A 20,089-nucleotide genomic window follows, 5' to 3' on the forward strand; every position below is an offset into this window, starting at 1 on the left:
TTAGTGTTAATGTCTGGTTAACCAGAAGCCAGGGCAAGCACAGAGCATCATTCTTGTTACCGTTCTTCAATAGAGATTATAATATAGAATTCCTTTTCCTCCCAATTAAAAAGCCATATGATAATCAATGACCATTACATTCACATTTTATTGACAATAATCTAAATGATCTCTCTGAGCACGGTTTCTGCCATCTGTACCACCCTATAGTTGATTTGAACACCCAGTTTGCTGACAAAGCTTCTCCTGTTGTTCTCCTCTCCGATGCAGTTCCACACTGATGAACATTCATCAGTGTGGAACTGCAGAATATGTAAATTACACAAGTAGCCCAAACAGTCACATTGTAGCATCATACACCTTACTCACACTGAGGTTACAGGATTACTATTGCTGTAATACTACTATTGCAAGTTAAACTGAATAATGTGTAGCATGTAAGCTGTGCATGACCTAACACATAATTTCACATAATTATATATGTTTAAACAATTACTTTTGAAAACTTTCTTTTTTTTTTACAAACTACCAAACAGATACCTCAGAGCTGACATGACTGCAGTGTTATGAAAACTTTATTTATATGCAATAAATGCAGTGTGAGGGTGGTAAAGCCCATAGTGAACCTGAACTTAATGAAACTAAGTTGGAGTCTCGGTCGTTGTGTCCTTGGGCAAGACACTTCACCCGTTGCCTACTGGTGGTGGTCAGAGAGCCCGGTGGCGCCAGTGTCCGGCAGCCTCGCCTCTGTCAGTGCACCCCAGGGTGGCTGTGGTTACAATGTAGCTTGCCATCACCAGTGTCTGAATGTGTGTGTGAATGGGTGGATGACAGGTTGTGTAAAGCGCTTTGGGGTCCTTAGGGACTAGAAAAGCGCTATACAAATACAGGCCATTTTTAAGTGGGAGCAGTTTATCCAAACTTAGCACTTCCAGTAGATGAGCACCTGCACAATCCCTGATGTGCACCAGCAGTTGTGGTGAAAGTTGTTCACAGGGGAGAAAAACCCTGACACAGCTTTAAAGGATTAAGGAAGTGGAGCAGAATATCTGAAGACACACAATTAGTAGTGCGGTAACTCTGGCAGTGTGGCCTCTAAAACCTAATTTGTCGTGTGTACTTTCTTCTGCAAAGAGTTGGAGTGAAGCCAGACTGGGAGGTGGATTGGGCAGATTGTGGTGGAAGGATGGCAGTTCAAAAGAGATTGTGAGGTGATGAAGGGCAAGAAGTGGAAACTTAAATGTAATGTAATTAATTAGTATTACTAAAGTTAGACAAATAAGTTTAATAACACATTATTAATCATTACCAGTTACATTTTTAGTGGAGGATGAGGGAGTTTTAAATACTTCTTAATTCAACCAAATATAGAAATATTATTGTTATAAGCAATGCGGTTGAACTCAACCAGCCTTTTGTCCCCCTGAGAGTGGAGGCAGTTAAAAAATCCATCCATCGGGCCGTTTTCTTCTGCTTGTGCAACCGGCCCAGAGCCTATCCCAGCTCAGAGCCACTGAGTAAGCCGTGGAAAACAGCTCATGATTATCATGCATTTTATTGAAAATGAGCAAAACACTGATATTGCAAGGTTGACATTTAAACCTAACATCAATACAAAAAAAAGCTCATACAAAACATCCAAACAAAAAAATCTCCAAATGCTCAAACAAAAGGAAAGATAAAGTATGCCGAGCACAAAATGCAATTATTCATCTTTATTAAAGTTGTTTTGGCTAAAATGTTATTCAACAGTTCTGATCAGGATACATTCATATGTAAACATTGGTATGAGGCAAGACATTGGAAAACCTACCCAGTCATTACACTGTGGATCATTCAACAACAAAAAGCAGGACTTGGAGGTAGTCCCTGTCTATGCTGGTTCAAACACATTTAACTTGCAATCAGAAAGTAGTTTGATAAACCGTTCATCTCATCACGGTCAAAGACATAAACATGATAAAGGAGTAGCATTAGGGTGCATGACATCCTGGTCCCTCAGAGAATAGAAACATATATTGGCTTTGAAATGCAAAAACAAAAAGACTTCTACCTCCTTTTCGCCATCTTCCTTACATTGCACTCTCTAGTATCTAGGATTGTAATGATTGTTTGAGCCAGGGCACTTGTGACAAAATGCATTTGGAAGAGGAAAATCCTATTCTGGGAGCTACATTTCAGTTCACAATTTTCATTAACACATCGGGTTTATCTTTGATAAACTGTCTTCAAATGACATCAGCACAGGAAAAGGGGCATGGATGTAAGTTTTAAACTTAACTACTTTATAATAAAACACTGGTACATAATAATATAGGCACCCAGTTCTTTTCCCAAAAATAGGCACTGTGGCCGTTTCTCATGGAAAATCATTACTGAGGCTACCTTAGGCATTGGTATTGCAAACAGGACAAAAATATATAATTTGTAGGGGTGCAACAATACATGTATCGATATTGAACCGTTCGATACAGTGCTTTCGGTTCGGTACGCATATGTATCGAACAATACAAAATTTTTTATTTAATGTATCAACTTTTCTTCTGACGATGCTGTCTGTGTTGAGCGCTCAGTGGATCTGCGTTCGACTACTCCGCCTAGGCTGCACTGTCGAGTGCAGATCCTCTGAGCGCAGCGCAAGCTAGCAAGACAGAAGCTAATCTTATTGCAACATGGCAACTGCCTCAATGCTACCCGAAATTGAACCTCCCCCACCCTCATTCAGATCTGGCCTTTGGAACTTTTTTTGGTTTTTCATGACCCTGATGGTAAGTGTGTCATGGACAAAAGTAAAACAGTTTGTCGGATGTGCCACGCAATGCTCAATTGGTGGGAACTAGTGCGTTAGCGCAGTTTGCTCGTTAACGTGTTGACGCCGTCAAGCCCCATGCACAGGGCGATCTGCGGTAACTTGTTAATGAAGATTTGCTGCGTTATGGCGTTAATGTCATTTTAACAATAATAATAATAATAATGGATTGGATTTATATAGCGCATTTCAAGGCACCCAAAGCGCTTTACAATGCCACTATTCATTCACTCTCACATTCACACACTTAACGAGATTAAGGCTGACAGCACTAGTGGGAACACAATGAATATGACTGCACATTTACGCCGACATCATCGTAGTGCAAAGACAAGTGGAAGCAGACAAAAACAACAAGCACGCATGCTACAAACTTTACCCGAGTCATTTACACAGCCGTTAGCACATGATTCTCCTTATGGGGACCTGATATGTTTAATATGCTGCTGAGAATATAGCCCAGAGTATAGCTTTTATTTTGGAGACATTTCTCTGTAATAAACTCTCTTTTCCAAAGATGAGTGATTTCTCGATCAGATAGATTTTCTTATTATTATTTTGTTGTTTCAGCAACATTAAATTTAAAAACTGTACTTTTGAGTTAAAATATATATTTATAATTTTAATAAATGACAAATTAAAAAGTCATGAAAATGTTTTTGTGTCGAAAAAATATCAAACCGTGACACCAAAGTATCGAACCGAACCGTGAATTTTGTGTATCGTTGCACCCCTAATAATTTGATAAATAACTCTTAGGCAGGACAGAAGAACACTTTCAAACATGGCTCCTTGACACTATTGCACCTTTTCAATTTGGGTTTCCATATTGGCTCTAAGTCTGCCAAGCTTTTGTGTCACTTGCAAAGAATGCAAGGTAAAAGGTTGGTCTGCTTTTGCTCATTTCAAGCCAAAACAGTAGAATATAAAAGGGAATTTGGTAGGTTTAGGTTTAACATCACATCTGCCCTTTTTCTCAAATGTTTCCAAGAATAATGGGTAATGATAATGAGCTGCAACACAAAAACACAGATGGGTTACTGTATATGATGTCAAAGCTTCTTCGTTAGCCTAGCAGTTAATAGTGTAATATTGTCATATAATAGAGCTGTCATCTCAAGAGATTCCCTTTGACAGTGTTGGAATTTTAGAGTCCTAACATAATTTACTTTGACTGACAGAGCAGAGAGACTTTTCCATATAAAAGGCATTGCTCTGGGTCCTCATCTTATCTCAGAAAAACGTCTAACCTCACACCAGGGTCTGCTCTGAGGGTGTCTGATATCTCCAATAGATTGCATTCTGGATTATTCCACCGTGGAATGTCAGTTGTAGGAATTAGAGCTCTGCTGTAGCCCTGGGTCTCGTTCTGACACTTCTGCGTGGTTTGAAGATCCAACAGGTTCAGTGGACAGTAATTCAGGCCTGGAGGATGAAAGTGTGCGTGAAGAAGCTTCTGTTTCAGTTTGTAACACATCTGCCCTCTGCTGAGCCCCTGGGCTGATCTTCTGGTCAGTCAGAGGACTGGTCAAGCCCAGGTTGGACAGGGCACCCAGAGTTCCATCTGGATCTACCATCATGTCAATTACTGCCAGTTTGGAGCAGAGAAAAACAGTCCCACTTAATACATCATAAGACCTCCCGTGGTGTAGACTGCAGTAACACTGCAGAATATAATACAACAATACAATATTTCACGCTTTTCTTCCAAAAACTAAAGAGAAGCATAGGTAGAGCCATACCCATCAGTTGTCTTTCCACCCTCTTCAAGTCTTGAATGATGGTTGAAATTTCCTGTTAAGAGAATGTGATAAAAAAATGAAAGCTGGTCTCAGGCCTGATTAAGTAAGTGAAAGCTCTTACAGCAAATAAATCAACTCGATTAATCTTTTCATTGCCTCTGGAAAAAGTTTGGAGCCGAGCCCTTTACACTCCGTAATGCTTTACGAGCCCTTTAACTTGTGTCGTGGACACACATATCTCTTTTCAGAGGTTCACATGAGGCCAGACAGTGTTACAGTCAGAATTTATGATCCTGCGCTGGAGAGAGGTAAAAGTGTGTAGAGGTAAAGTTGTAAGTCTTTTTTTTTTTCTCCAAACAGTGTAATCACATTTGGTGCCTAAATACTGAAATTAATTTGAAGTTAATCTAAAGGGTGTATAACATTGTTCATTTGATTCTCCAAACAGCTATAGCACTGTGAGCACTCACTATGATTGCTTGGAATAAGTAATCAGAAAATGGTAGGGAATGACTGGATTTAAAATAGTGTTCAATTAATTCAAGCCAAGAAAAGGCTAAAAGATTACTTCTATAAATGTGTACTTATGGAATATACTGTGACTGTGGACTTCTTTTTTAAAATTTGGTTGAATTAAACTGTCCCCAATAAGGAAAGATGAGTTTGCGGTTGGTTATCTATCGGCTCACATTCCAGAAGCTTCAATACATTAAATGTAGAGTCTCCGTAAAATAAAGACAGAATTGGATCGCAATCTTGTTACACACTGTATCTGTTTTTCTCCATTGCAATCCATCCTTTTAAAATATTTCACGGTGAACAAGCGCCGTACTGACTGATGGACCAAAATGCTAGACTAATATTGTAATTTCTACACCAGTCCTGCCTATTTGGCTATAAATATCACAGTCCTGTCTGTTTCACAAGCCTTCAGCAGATTCATCACCTTGTTTGAGCTCTTGAGCAGTAAGGAGTCATGCTCTGCTTGCAGTTTGGTCTCAATCTCATCCCATTTTCGTTCTTTATCCTTGAAGAGGATCCTGCAAAGCCAGGTTGTTACAAAAATAGGATAAAAGTGAAATACATAAAACATGTTTAATATAGATTAAGTGACTGCTTAAATTATTTCATTCAGATGCCATCAGCACATTGTAGCAATGAAAAAAATCAGCCTTTGAATTGTCATTCTAATGAGAAAAATATGTAACTGGGTGGCGGAGTAAGCCTGTGTGATGTGTCATTCAAACTGTGTCACCTGCTATTTCCAACAAAAAACACAGACAATATTTGTATCATGCAATCCCTCTGTAGTGTGGGCATTGAATATATAAATAACCACAACAACACGTGAAAATCAATTTTTGTTTAGCGTAGTCAAACAATACTTGCCTGATTTTGCAGGTTGTTCTGTCAACAGATTGGCGTATCCTGGTTGACAGCTGAGTCACAGAAGCTAGCAGCAAATTGTCTGGGACCGCCTGAAAGACAGTAAAAAATTATCATCTGAATCTACCAGTTGTAAATTAGTGGCAAAAAGTGAATAATTGACACGGTAAAATGTAAACAACCTGTACTATTGCTACATTTAGATAATTTAAGTACATCATTTTTTCATTAGCTTTACCACTGCTTTTAGGTTTAGATTGGCCTATTAAGGGATGACTGTAACTAGCATGTATCGAGCTCCCTCTAGTGACAAACAGTGGCACAGACTGACATGAACATCTTGCTATTTTTGCTCTTAACATAACTAAACTTGCTGTGTATGCTGGTTCGCATACTTTCACTTTCTAATGCAGAGAAGCACATCAAATTCAAAATCTACATTAGCAGTATGGTACATAGCAGGCCATATATTGAGGAGAACATTATATTTAAAATTGAAGCAAGGCCTTACATCATCTCTATTCCATGTCTGTCGCCGAATGGACCGGGAGCTCTGTCCGCTAGACCTACGAGATCGAAGCTCCACAGACTGCCCATTGGTTCCCAGAATGCTATTATGCTGTGTGGAGGAGCCGCCGAGGTCCAAACTGTCATCAAACACATGCTCCTCCAACTAAAACGGAAATAAAATATATTGAAAATTGATATTCTTTCCTCAGATCCTATTTTTTTGTCCATGTTACGTAATCAGACTTAAGAATTAAGAATCTGTATTCTATTAGCATTAGGATTGCTATGAATGTTATTGAATAAACTGAATCCTTATATTTTGTATGCTATAATTAGTTTAAGATGCAACAACTATACCAGAGCTCCAGGGTCGGTCGCTGCAGGGCTCACTGAGTCAATCTCCCCTGCCACATCATGAATCTCTCTGGCTAGCATGGCCAGGTCTTTTGCAAGATCTTGACTTATCCTGTGGAGCAAACATAAGTATGATGTTATTTTGTTGTGTTATTTTGTGATATTTATTTAAAACAAAATAACAGCTTTAAAATAAGATCCAATAAAAAGAACTGCAACCCTAAGCTAAAAAAAAGAAGCAATAAAGAGGCACATGCCCTAAAGCAGAAAAAATGTGTTAGAATACTGCTATCTGACTCATTCATCCACTCATATACACAGGAGTACTTCTCACCTACGTACCTGGCTATTTCCTCGCTGTGTGCTGTCCAATCTCTCATATACTCATCCTGCTCTCTAGAGTGCTGCTTCACGGTAGCTAGGCCTGCAGGATTTGGGGTTGCTGGAGCTGAACCTCCAAGCTGGGCTACTCGAGTAGACGGGAATAGCCGTGTGTGCCCCTGCTTGGATATGTGACGATTTGAGCCATACTCATCCTCTGAGGTGGAAGCATACTCCACGGGTACACGGCGCCACCGAGTTCCAGCTGAGGAAAGAATGGCAGTGAAGCTTAAGATGCCAGATGAATTCTTCTTTAAGTAGATAATTGCAGGTAACTGTACAATCTTTTGGCAGTCAAAGCATCATGAGGAACATTTAAAGACTTACACGCAGGTGTGGCATGTGATGAGGCTCCTTTACTCTTGTCAGGTAGCTTGGAGGCACTGTTAGCTCTTGCTCTGGGTCCAGGCATTGAAGTCACATTGGACCCTCTCAATCCTTGCCTGATGCCATAATCACCTGCACCGCGGGCACCCAGACCTCTACTCCTTGTCACAGTGGCCTCTGAGTCACTCTGGGCAGACGGGGAGCCCACTCTTGGCCTCCTTGGCTGTGCCAGAGCTTCTATTCTGGACATGCCTCTTTTTGCCATCCCTGTCTTGGATGTGGAACTAGCAGTGGAGGCCTCAGAGGCCACAGACATCCGGTCTAGGTCAGCAGGTTCAGTGTCAGAGGAATCCCCCAGCCGGGCTCGCCGCAACAGTGATGCCCTGGTAGGCCTGGGCTTGGGGACACTGGTGGCTTTACTGGCGGAAGCAGAGGCAGGAGCTTGACTGATCTTAGCCCGGCTAGACTTAGTGCTAGCTCCAACTGTTGTGCTCCCTGTCTGACCTCTAGCATGTGAGTATTTGGAGTCTTTCGTGGAGGTGGGCTGTGAGTCTGATAAGAGAGAATTGGAGTTGACATCATCATCAGTGAGATCCAGGGAAGTCCAAGGACGGTTTGGCTGTGAAGGACCAGAAGTTCTATTCTTGACCCTCTTGTCCTGGGTCTCCCTACCACCAGCAGGACCCTTGCCAGATGAGCACACTACAGTTTTTTCTTTCTGCTGTCCTGCTAGAGTTCGGCGTTTCTGGACTACTTTCCTTGCTCCATCAGCTTGGCTTACTGTACTTGTCGTGTCAACATCTGACTCTGGTGACATGGATCCTTCAATGGACTGACTTGGGGGATCGCCTTGGTCTGACACAGTGGTTTCTAGAAAGGCTGCTACAGCCTCTGAGTCTTTCTGCAGTGTGGCGCTGTCGATGCCAGGCTCTCTAGATTGAGTTTTGCCTGTGAGACCATCAATACGTGGTATGAGCTCTATAGGGACGTTGGAACTTGGTTTCTCCACAGTGAAGCTCTCCTGTCTCAACAGGGGTTTCCCACTACTTTCCCTGGCTTTCTCCTCTTCATTTTTCCTCCTCCGTACTTCCTCCATTCTTTTTTCCCCGCTAGTCATGGGACGAGGTGGGAGCTTTGTCAACACACCTGACTGACTTGACCTCCCACCACCACTATCCTGCGACTTGGCTGGTGACGAACGACTAGGGCTGCAACTGTGACTGCCCACACCTCCTGTGCACTGGCCAGGTCGAGTCTTTCCTCTGCTCACCTTTTCCTCCTGGTTTTCTTTCTCCTGTAGCTCTGTGTCCTGTTTCTCCCCCATATCTGCACGTAGACCCGAGCCTGGGGTCCTCCTTCCTAGGCTGAGATCCTCACCAGGCAGCTGGGGTAGGGTTCTCCTCTTGCGCTCTGTGTACCCAGTAGAGGCAAAGGAGGCTGAGTGGCTGGATTCACTTATATCAGCTGAAAAGAAAGAAAATATTTGATCAAAATGTGCATTAAACATACATAGTGGATTATATACTGGTAGAATCAGTGCACTGCTAGAGGTGTTTGCCAGATTTACGAATTACGAAATTAATTTGTTCCCGAGGGTCTTTCGTAAGTCAAAGCACCCATCGAGCCTTTTGAGTGAACGATAGGCTATAGGCTAATTGCTAACTGCAACAACAATACGTCGTTCAAGTGGAACAGCGAAGTGCAAGTTCGAAAGCCAAGGGGGTTGTCACATGATTCGGAAAACATTGTGGGCATTCTGGGCTCAGCCAATCAGAGCCAATGGATTTCGTTACGTGGGCATATTGCCGTAACACGGGCAGAAATATTGCCAGATGAGATAAAAGTTAAATTAATTTGTCAAGGATATGAATGCTTGCAGGCCTTCTTCGTTAAATGGGGTATTCGTAAGTCGGGGTTCCACTGTAGTTAGTCAAAAAGGTTATTTTCTTTACAAAACAAAAAAGCTGCAATTTCAGACCTTTGACTGAAAGTGGCACAAGTTAAGAAACTATTTTGTCTTCCACTTGTAAAATATTGCGATACTTCAATATTTTAACATGAAACCTCTGGCTTCACTGTGGTCACGTTACTCTATTATGCCAAATGCAAATAATTACAGTCTGCTGTATGTTAGTGAAATAAACAGGAATAAATCTTCCTCTTGGATATGAAAAGTTGCTTGCCTAATGCCTATTTGGTGAAATGTGACCAGCAGCCTGGCAGCTATGTTAGGTAACCTGAAGAAGGCGTCATACTCTTTCTGACACATGCCATTTTAGCTTCTGTGCATTTAAGGAGACCACCTAAGCTAACTTTCTTCTGAGTGGCTGCTGTGTGCCTAAGATGGCCACTCTATTTGTTGTCCACAGTCTGAAGAGTAGAAACTACATAAAGAGAGTGATAAGTTGCCATTGGTTGGCTATATTGCACAAACCAATTAAGAAGAAGGCCTGCAAGCATTCATGTCCTTGACAAATTAATTTAACTTTTATCTCATTACTCTTTGCATTGTAATTATCCACCACTGTAACAGTATACCATAGATATTACAGAAAAATGACAAGCCTAATGAGACAGACCGCTGTATAACTGAATTATGAGTAAATTTGTGAAACCTGTCTACTTATGCTGCTTTTACAATGTGTTTATCATTTAACCCCAGTGTGTGATTGGCCCCTGTGGACTTTGTTTAGCAAAAGTTTACATACTGAAGCATGAACAAAATGCTGAAATTAATTTAATAAATATTAAAGGAATCCTTTTTTGAGATTCAGTAAACCTAAACTTAATACCTCTGTCCTCCGTGACCAAGATGTGGCTTTCGCCTCCTGACCCTTCAGGGTCAGTCCTAATATGACTGGCAGCTAGAGTAGCCCACTGCGACACCCAGCGTGGACCACCCACCATCAACTCTTCAGACAAGACCTACACAAGCAAACGTGGAAATAAAACAAAAACATGTTAATAACTGGAAACAGATGTTGCTTTAGTCAGACAGCTTATTGAGTATAACTTAGAAGAACGCTGTTACACCTCTGTCTCCATGCGTCCGGGTTTTCCTCGGTCTCCAGTGCCAGACCTTTGGGAGGTGAGTCTTTCTCTCTGGTCAGCACTGCCCACCCTGGACCCAGACTCCTGGTCCACACCAAACACCTAACATATACACAAGTAAGAAAACATATTATGATCAGGAGATTAGATGATAAACTATAAAAAAGAGTTACAACTTTAACGTTTTTACCTTGTCAATCAGTTTCCTAGCCTCTTCTTCTTCATGATCTCCATTCTCCAGCTCAATGGTATAAGTCCCTCTATCACTATAATCATCTCCATGATGATAGCACTCGTCGCGCCCGCTCTGTTGATGGGGTGCTGAGCCACGTCTCCTCTCTGCCACTTTGGATGTTGAAGGTTTACGACGACGTGCAGGACTGTCTTCCTCTGCAAAGAGACCCTCTGGTACGTTTGCACGACCCTCTCTGATCTTCATCCCCGTGCTTCCCCAGAGTCCCCATGAGCGCTCTTCTAGCGCTGCAGCCCTGCGCTGTTCACCCAGTGCATTTTCTGAATCACTCTGAGTGCCATCCTCATGTTTACTACCTGGAGAGTGAGGTAATAGATCAAAATGTTGCATAAGAGTGATAAAGTAAGTATCGCATGTAATACTGTACACTATACCAAACTCTATATCATATAAACACACCTTTAAGACTCCGCAGTTGTACAGGCACATCGCTTTTCACGCTTTCTCCATCATCCTCTGCAACCGTTTCTTTCAGAGCCAATGGTAACTCATTCTGAGCAAGCCAGTCAGCAACTTTGACTTCTGCTGCGACCATGGCTGTCTGAAGAGGACTCAGCTCCTCCCCAACAGCCCTTTTAGGGCGTGGCCTGGTCTCTGGTCCTACCTTCGCAACCCTGTCTTTGACAGTCACTTTACCTGAGGCCCCAGGATCAAACTCAATGGTGAAGGAGGCGTGGCCATGGGCGGGCTCTGCTGCAGCAGAAGCACCACCCTCTTGTTCTTTTGAGATGGATTCACTGCTGACTTTACTTCCTGAGGGATCCTTTGCATCCTTTGTTGGGATCTCGAAGTAGCTAGGCTCCTGATTAGAGGCTGTTTGCAGGGTACACTTTGGGATCTCCTCACTTTTCTTAGATTCTGGCACAATTAATACAAAGATATTTGTCTGGCACCATAAAGTTTACAGAATATTTGTAATATTTCCAAAAAAGTAAACCAAAGAAAACTGATAATGAGCAATAATTGTTGGTACCTGCTTCAACTTTTTCTCGTTTCCGGTCTGAACTCTTGTCCTCTGACTTTCCTGGATGCTGGTCTTCAGTGTCTCCATCTCCCCACCAGGCAGGCTGGCCATACAGGGGGGTACCCCTGTGCAGCACTGTGACATCCCCTGCCAAAACAGTACATTTCTTTATATATAGGAATGCACATATGTATTAATTGAGGCTTAGAGACCCTAAATAGGCTTCAGGTAAAGGTCATTGTAATGCAACATCCCCAATATTACTGCATATAATTTGCCATCTATAGTTAGGCCCTTGATTCAGTTAAATTCTATTTATATAGTGTCAAATCACAACAGTTGCCCAAGGTGCTTTTTATTGTAAGGTAACAACCTTGCAACCCTCTGTGATCATTGACTTTAGTTGTTTTTCATGGTCTTTCAGGCCTTGGGGTGTTGCTGGGTGGACCACTGCATTCCTTTGTTTTACATCTCTTTGGATCATACTAAGAGTGCAATGCAAGTTCAACATTTGGAATTAGCTGTCTTTTATCTGTCTAATTTGTCATTAAAAAATAACAGAAAAGATTTCATCTGAACCTGTGAAAACAGGGAAATATATTTCACACATCTTGACTGTCTGATTTTGAATCCTCTGTGGCATTATACAGAAGCTAAATTACCAAACTTCTGCCACTGTCCCAGAGTACGGCTGCTATAGCTTGTAGTCCTAAAATCTATTTAAGAACTACCTCTAAAAATTCTTTCATTATCAGTTTATGTATCTGGGAATATTTTATCGATTCAAGGTATTAGGTACTATATTATATGTGTCCTGTGTCCTTTAACTTTCAATGCTCAGACTTACCTGTTGCCTTGTCCTCTGACCTGTTGGCCTCACTTGGCTTGGCAGTGGCTCCCTCACACACCGGTGCAGCTGCTGCCTCAGGTGGTTTGACTTGAGATTTGGATGATTCTGCCTCTGGGAGTTTCTTCTGGTTCAACTGAAGTTGGCTGCTAAACTTTTCATGCTGACAAATTAGACAACAGAAACAAGGGAAATTAACAAAAGACAAAGGTTACACAATACCGTCAAAATAATTAAGATGTATATCTTGTCTAGATTTTTTCTTGCTTTTTAATCTTCCAGATAGCATACAGTTAGGCATACTGATCGTATGCCATACTGTTTGCATATATTTTGAATGATAATGTGCTATGTTCATCTAGCTCATGAATAAAAAATCTGCATTTTTTTGTTTTTTTCCGCAGCTACCTGGGCAGTATTTGTTGATGAAACAGCAAATCCATCAATCTTGAAAAGTCATTTTGCCCACTTCAGCAGAACTCTTTGATCTATTCTCTACAATATTGCTCCTAACTGATGAAAAAGTACAAGATCTTTGCACCTATCCAGTTTCAAACACAACTATTTACATCGTCTTCAAACATATGAATATTGTTCTTCTGTGTAGCGTGTCATCTAACCTTGAGGGCCTCCTCAGGAATATGCATCTCTCCTCGAACCACAGTAAACAGGTTGGTATGTGAGACAAGTTAAGGTAAAAGATGACGAGCCCTTTGCAGGGATGAGAAACCTGCACTGATAGCCTTATCTATTATGCAGTAGGCAGAGTGCAATGAGAATTCACAGGCTATTCAAGAACAGATAAAGTTACAGTGCACCCCATGTTCACTGACCTTGTACTGCGTGCTACTTGGTTTGACAGATAACACAAGAACACATTCAAAGGATATCATATCCAAACCTCAATTTGTCATCAATTTTCAGCGTGACATAGATTTGCTCCTGTATTCTGACATCGTTGACAAATGTCTGGGAACAAACAAAGAACCAATGTGGTTAGGAACAACATATGAGGACTTTGTACAAAAGTGAGATGCTCAGTACTGCTTGCATAACAATGATGCTGTCCATAACACACAAACCAAGTGCTAATTTTGTACCAGACCTTTAGAAACCAGATTTAACAAAAAAAAGCTTATTTCATGTTGAATTTAAGCAGGGAAACATCTGTACACATAAAAATGTTTGTACTCTGCCACTTTTTTCATCCATCTGTCTTAAAGCTCTTACCCAAATTAGGATCATGGGTGTGACCCTGAACATAGAGAGACAAACACACACACACACACACCCACGGTCAATTTAGAATCACTAATTACGATAAAATTTATGTCTTTGGGTTATGGGAAGAAACCAGAGCACTTGGAGGAAACCCACAGATTCACAGGAAGCACAAGAAGAACATGCAAGCTCCACAAAGAAAGTCCCCAGCCGACTAAGAGGTTTGAACCAGGAGCAGTGAACTGACAGCGCTAACCGCTGCACCATCAAGCTGCCTGTCATAAGCTATGTATAATATTTGCACTACCGAAAATGACGTCTTTCAGTTTATTTAGGGTTGGAAAATAATTTAAATCCAAAGAAGAAACCAAATTATGTTAGAACAGGTTCACGACTACTTTTGTAAGCAGTAAATTGCTGAAGCAGTTAAGGGGCACTCTGGCAATTTAGTACTCAAAGTAATGTATTTCTGTGAATACTGAGGGCTTAAGAGAAACGAATAAAAATTTGTAAAAACGGAAGCAGTAGAAGATGAGAAAGCCACGGCCCGAAAAAGAATAAATAAGAATAAATAAGGTATACTTTCAGGGAAATGTTTGATATTTAATTCTGGGACACGCTGATGTAGATTTTATTGCATTAAAAAACATTAGGCAGGGGTTGCTTTAAGACACATACACATAAATTGAAAAAAATTCACTCACCCCATTTAAGCTGCCCAGGTCCTTAACTTTATGTTCATCCGTATTTGGCTCATAGTTGATGACAGCATGCTGTTTGTCCACACTACGGGACTAAACCAAACAAGATCCAGTCAATCACTATAATCCTCACTAATCTCAGTGCTTCAGATAAAAATCCAGTCAGAGTAAGAATGACAGCTCAGATCATATGTCGGGTGGATTCACAGTACAGTACCTGCAGCATAAGCTCACAGTCATCCCTTCCTACAAAGATCATCTCTCTGGGGAGGCGATGGCGTGTCCCCCCACCGCTCACCAGGAACCAGGAAGTCAGACTCATCTCTGCCTGACAAGTTCACATGTGCCCCTTAATGCATCCTGCTGAAAACAAGAACAGTGTTAGACTGCAGTTTATAGCTATAAATCTATTAATGAGACCATTAAATATTTATCCTTCGATCAATGAAAAAATATACTCTTACACTGTAAACAGGAGTGGATGAGGCATGCTGTTTCATATAATTACATAAAGCAAAAATTATTTCAGCATTTGCGCGTGTGCTTGTGTGTCATATGCACAGTAGCTATTTCGGTTATCACCCGAGGACATTGGCAAGCTTAACAGTCCATGTAGTGCAGCTAACAACAAGAAATTTAAAAAAAATGTAAGTTCCAAAAATAAAGAGACAGCTTACAGTATTTCAGGCATTCTTCTAAACTCCCAAAGTGAGTCGCTCAGCAGGATTGTCCTGTCATCAGCTTCACAACGCACTCCACTGAAAAAGGAGGAAGAATAGTTGGATACTGTGCAAAAAGAGAGTGCATGTGAGGGTGACAGGGAGATGGGGCTTAGAAAGAAAGAGATAATAAAACATGTAATATGACAGCTAATTCAATCAGATCCAGAAACTGAAGCCAAACAGAAGACAGGCATATACACCGACCACAGGAAGTCAAGGAAACAGAGAAATTACAGACATAAATAGAAAATCCACTTCTCTGCTCCCCATGATTCTCTCATATGATTTCCAGGCAATTGTCAGGATTCCCATGCACACAAAACAGCACAACAGCGCTTTTCACTGACACCCTCTCTGCATTATTAGTAGGCAGGCCTGCTGACTCATGCTCAGAGAGAGTCATAGGTGAATTAGTAAGATTTAATTACGCACACGTTGTCATATGTGAGGCTCCTTTTTGTACGTCAGCTCAAGCCCAATGGGACCTGACAGCCCCCAGCCTCCCAACAGAGAACTACGTGGTCCATCCTTTCAGTAGGCTGGCTCCTAGTGGCCCAGATTTTCTCTTTAGACGCTTGATCACACACACGGCTTCACCCACTCTGATATGAATCTCCTCTGCAAATGACCACACATCAACTGAGGCTGCAAGCGGCAGCAGCTGATGGGTTAGAGTCGGCCAATGACTAAGCCTGAAAATTAGCTCGGTTAGGCCATGTCTCAGTCCAGCGTTCATCGTGGAGCCATTTAAGAATGATACCAAAGACCAGTGAATAATAAGCAAAAAGTATCATCTAATTCCATCCCAATATCGCGCAGATTGTAGGATAAACACAAGACTGGCCACAATGAGTCTAACATTTATTAGCGACATGTCATCTGAAGCGTGCATTAATCTGTCACGTTCAGTACATCTCTTTACGCACACCTTTTAAGCCAAACACAGGCTAATTTAGACAGATATATGTTATCACGTGCTTTAAAGCCAACGAAATCATGATTAGGATGCTGCCTGCTGATATCCCACGATCGACCATTATGGGCGACGTATAGGTCTGTCGCACAAACAGCGAAGCTCATTTCACTGTCTCCATCCTTATATCAGAGGAAGCAACCAAAGGCATCAGCGCAGGCCTGTTAGGGAAATAAAACAATGGCAAAAATGTCTCTCACCAGGTGCTCTATGGGCAAACAGCATCCGATGAGTAGAAGGTTATGAACAGCGATGCTGCTGCTGCTCCTGCAACCCCTCTGCCCAGCCTAGGTCCTTCAACACTGCTGTGTCTTGGCCTCAAGGTGGCGCAATGCGCTCATGTAGGAAAAGATGAGGTTATGTAATATAGACAGCAAACCATGAGTGGCCCATATTAGGTGGATGATGGATCATTTATTTGGGGCATAATTAAATTGAGTTGGCATATAAATTACAATCGTAAGACTGAAAACGCTGAAAGGTAGAGTACAATAATAGGAAATTAAATGCATGCATTGTATATAAATGATACGATTTGATTATATTTGCATTGAAACTTTTTAAAATTATAATCTAGCTGCAATGTTAGTATTTCAGTGTTTTAAATTAAGCACTAGAGTGAGTAGTCTACTGGTTTCCAGCTCCGTTAGGACACAGGTTATGATAGGCTATTAAAGGTCAGTCTTGTGTTGAACCACTAGATGGAGCCAAAGTACTGTGTTGTGATTTCGATGCCGACGTAAATTCAATTGTTGAGCCTGATTATGAAGCTAATATATAATCAACAAAATAAAAGCAAACCATTTTTAAAAAGTATGGGTGCTGTTAAGGTCCTCCGGCTTTATTTGCATTAAGTTAGAGAAGGGGCTTTTATGCAATTCTAATAAACTTTATTAAACATAAAACAAAAATAAAGGAAAAAATTATTGCCCAGCTTTTCGGCTTTTCTGTAACTGCATAATGACATACGAAGGTCAGGTGAGAGAGTATAGGGTATAAACCTGCCCATTAGGCCACCTTAATCCACTTGCCACACACTGTTTTTGTTGGACATGCCCCCTATAGGTTCCATTAGTCATGAATTACTAGCTTTGTTTAAAAGCAAGCGCACTTGACTGTACACGTTAATCCAATCTGATCACTGGAAAAGTTGAAAAAAATTAAAATCCCACATTGGCTTCAGCCATAATGAATGGGCCCAATATTTAAATGCAACAGCTGAATGAATGAAGCTGAGACTTAAGTTTTATCGGTGCGTTATAAAATCCCATTAGGTCTGGAATGTATAATGTTATTTGTTTTTTGTTGTTGCTGTTGTTGTTAAGTATTTCAGAATGCTTTACTGAAATGCTGCTTACCTGTAACATAAATTAGAGTTAAATCCACGTTTCTCTTCAGTTTTGGAATACAGGCTCAGGTGCATTCCACAAGCTGACAGAAGAGCTTTACTTACACCAAATTGTTTTGTAAATCAAAGCACGTTACACTCTAACTCTAATTTCTTTTTTTCCCCTTTCTTTATCTTTTACACGTCCACCATCGAACAAAACGGGTACATTCTTATATTTAAGTATATTATATAAAACTATTTATGAATCTCATTTCACATTCTTTTAATTGCAGGTAGTTAACTTTAGCTTTCCCTGTATACAAGGCAAAAGCCCAGAGAGAATGGCCGGTCTATCACCACTTCTCAGGAAAGCAAACAAATTAAACAAATTCAGCAAAAACAACAAAAAACAGAGTTTAGTTCATCCTGTTAGAGAATAACATTTCAATTAGTTTAGCTCAAGAAGGCCGATTAAAATAAAAACACTTTATTCAGTGTTAATGACATTTCCAGTCTGCACTGTAAATTTGCATAAAGACTGCATATTCATAGTGGCTTGAAAAAAAAACCCAACAACAACTAATAAACACGAGTGCAAGAGCTGGGTTTATCCACCACTACATCCTTGTTACACACGCTCTTTGGTTCACGCGCTTTTTACTGCTCTCCTTGTAAAACAGTGTCTCTCTTTCTCTCCCTCGCTCTCCCTCTTAGCCCAGCCCCCTTGATCCCCTTCGTCCATTGGTGTCTTCGGGGTCTCCCTTTTTTCTCTTCTCTTCCATAGGTAGTCCATAATGAGTGTCCATTGGCTTTTATTATGGCTTGTCCCCCTCCCACTGGCCGCCTTCGCCCTGCCCATGTTTTGTATGTCTCAGTTCGTCCAGCGCCTGACGTTCAAGTTCGCAGAACGTCACGTCCGCACTTGAACTTGCAGCGCAGGGGGCTTCACTATACCCCCATCACTCTCTCTTTGCAAAAAAGTCATGAAGAGCTCCGCAGAGCCCGCACCGCACTACTCCTCACCCTCTGTATGATCAGCAGCTCATTGCTTTTTTTCCTTGTTGGCTGTCAGACGCATCAATGAAGATATTTCATTTGGAGTTTACCTTGTAGGAAAGGATTTCCCAATGTGAACTCAGCTGAAAATCCGTCACTAAACCAACATGTCTCGCCGCAAGCAGGGCAAACCCCAGCACTTGAGCAAACGGGAGTTTTCGCGTAAGTGGAGATACATTGCATTTCGACTTAATTTCATTGGTTTTTCCTCTCGGTGACCCATCTTTTTCTGTATACGGCAACTTTCTTTTAATACTTAGGATACGTCCACGCACGGACCCACCGCTGTCCTGACTAAAATGACAAATCGCAAACATATCCAAGACTACAGGTTATCTTTATAATCATCACGAGGTCTTCTATAGGAAGTTTTGGAGCAGCGTGACAGGGAAGCTCAACTTGTGTTGGTTAACGCGTTGTATAACACAGCCTTCAAGGTTTCTTTCGCCATTAAAGGGCATGCATGAGCTTTATGGTCAGAGACCTTTGCCTATATGAAGGCGGCACAGAGTTACAACTGCTGCCATTCACTTAAGTTTCCATGTGCACCTTTTGAAGCCACAGTACTACTACACTGCAGGTCCTTTTTAACTGTAAAAATGCATTTACAAAGGTCCTAGTTGGTTTGGACACAGGGAAGTGGTGTTTACACACGCACAGACACACACTCAGAGACACACACACACACACTTGTCCGAAGCGCAAAGACCTCGTGTGCGTTACCTACAAGGAATGCAGTTTCTTTGCAACAATTTTTTCACCGCTGGCGTTTAAACACGGTATATCCAATCCATTTGTATCCATAAATTGCATAAATACGCAGAAATCTCCGTGCGCGATACTGTTTTGAGATGAAGGAAGAGAAAAGAAGGACAGTCGTTTTACGCGCGTGTATGGTAAAACTGCAGGGCATTGATTTTGATTGAATGTCACATTCTTCGCACAGTTTAGACCAATTGTTCTTTGCCGAAGAATTATTTCGCTCCATTCGTCGGTTAAGAGCTTCATCAGTATATTGCTTTATCAATGCACTCTTCGCGCGTCAGTAAATGCGGAGACGTCTCCAGACTAGGTAGGCTGTTTACGTGTAAGTTAGAGATCGAAATTAAGAACCTGTGCTTTTTTTTAATCTTTATTCTTGTATGTATTTCTGCATGCTCTTCTTATTGCCGCTGAAACAAATTATGCTCTGGCAACATTTATTCTATGATTTGACGAAAAGCTGTCAGATGGGTTGCCAGTGGGGGGCGCAATTTGATTGTAGTCCTACAGGCCACTCGTGAACTTGAACTTGCTCCACTTTATCCTGTCCTGCTTGACCAAGCTCATGCACAGGATCGGTTCAGCAGCAGTAGGTTATTACATATTTTATGTTCCCTTGAATGTATTCATATTTTTTCTAAAGGTACACTAAAGGTACAATATTCCTCACATTCAAAGAGGATCCAGAAATAAAGTGTTT

At 41.3% G+C, this 20,089-nt stretch overlaps 2 protein-coding genes across 3 annotated transcripts in view; one reads left to right on the forward strand and one right to left on the reverse strand.

The window, feature by feature from the left end:
* Positions 1 to 1,541: 1,541 nt before the first annotated feature.
* cep170ab (centrosomal protein 170Ab) lies at positions 1,542 to 16,542 on the reverse strand. 2 transcript variants are annotated; one of them, XM_087842040.1, is made up of 20 exons: positions 16,442 to 16,542; positions 15,224 to 15,304; positions 14,764 to 14,906; positions 14,550 to 14,639; positions 13,512 to 13,593; positions 13,245 to 13,300; positions 12,625 to 12,787; positions 11,787 to 11,924; positions 11,213 to 11,671; positions 10,751 to 11,109; positions 10,543 to 10,662; positions 10,302 to 10,434; positions 7,510 to 8,973; positions 7,144 to 7,387; positions 6,805 to 6,913; positions 6,449 to 6,610; positions 5,941 to 6,029; positions 5,498 to 5,591; positions 4,552 to 4,603; positions 1,542 to 4,397 (listed from the first exon to the last, which is right to left on the reverse strand). In XM_087842040.1, the coding sequence occupies exons 3-20, from the start codon at positions 14,866 to 14,868 to the stop codon at positions 4,135 to 4,137; spliced, it is 4,182 nt and encodes a 1,393-aa protein (XP_087698166.1). In that variant the 5' UTR covers positions 14,869 to 14,906; positions 15,224 to 15,304; positions 16,442 to 16,542; the 3' UTR covers positions 1,542 to 4,134. The 2 variants fall into 2 exon arrangements, with proteins under 2 accessions (XP_087698166.1, XP_087698167.1); XM_087842041.1 differs by having other exon boundaries at positions 14,764 to 14,909.
* Positions 16,543 to 18,471: 1,929 nt separating this feature from the next.
* The window catches only part of bcl11ab (BCL11 transcription factor A b), a 33,083-nt gene continuing 31,465 nt past the window's right edge, over positions 18,472 to 20,089 (forward strand). The window contains exon 1 of the mRNA XM_006790642.3: positions 18,472 to 18,789. Within this exon, the coding sequence (XP_006790705.2) occupies positions 18,735 to 18,789 (55 nt within the window). The 5' untranslated portion in view covers positions 18,472 to 18,734. The remainder of the gene's footprint in view (positions 18,790 to 20,089) is intronic.

This window comes from Neolamprologus brichardi, chromosome 6, assembly GCF_056152115.1.
Source record: "Neolamprologus brichardi isolate AB-2024 chromosome 6, ASM5615211v1, whole genome shotgun sequence".
In the NCBI taxonomy this organism is placed as follows: domain Eukaryota; kingdom Metazoa; phylum Chordata; class Actinopteri; order Cichliformes; family Cichlidae; genus Neolamprologus; species Neolamprologus brichardi.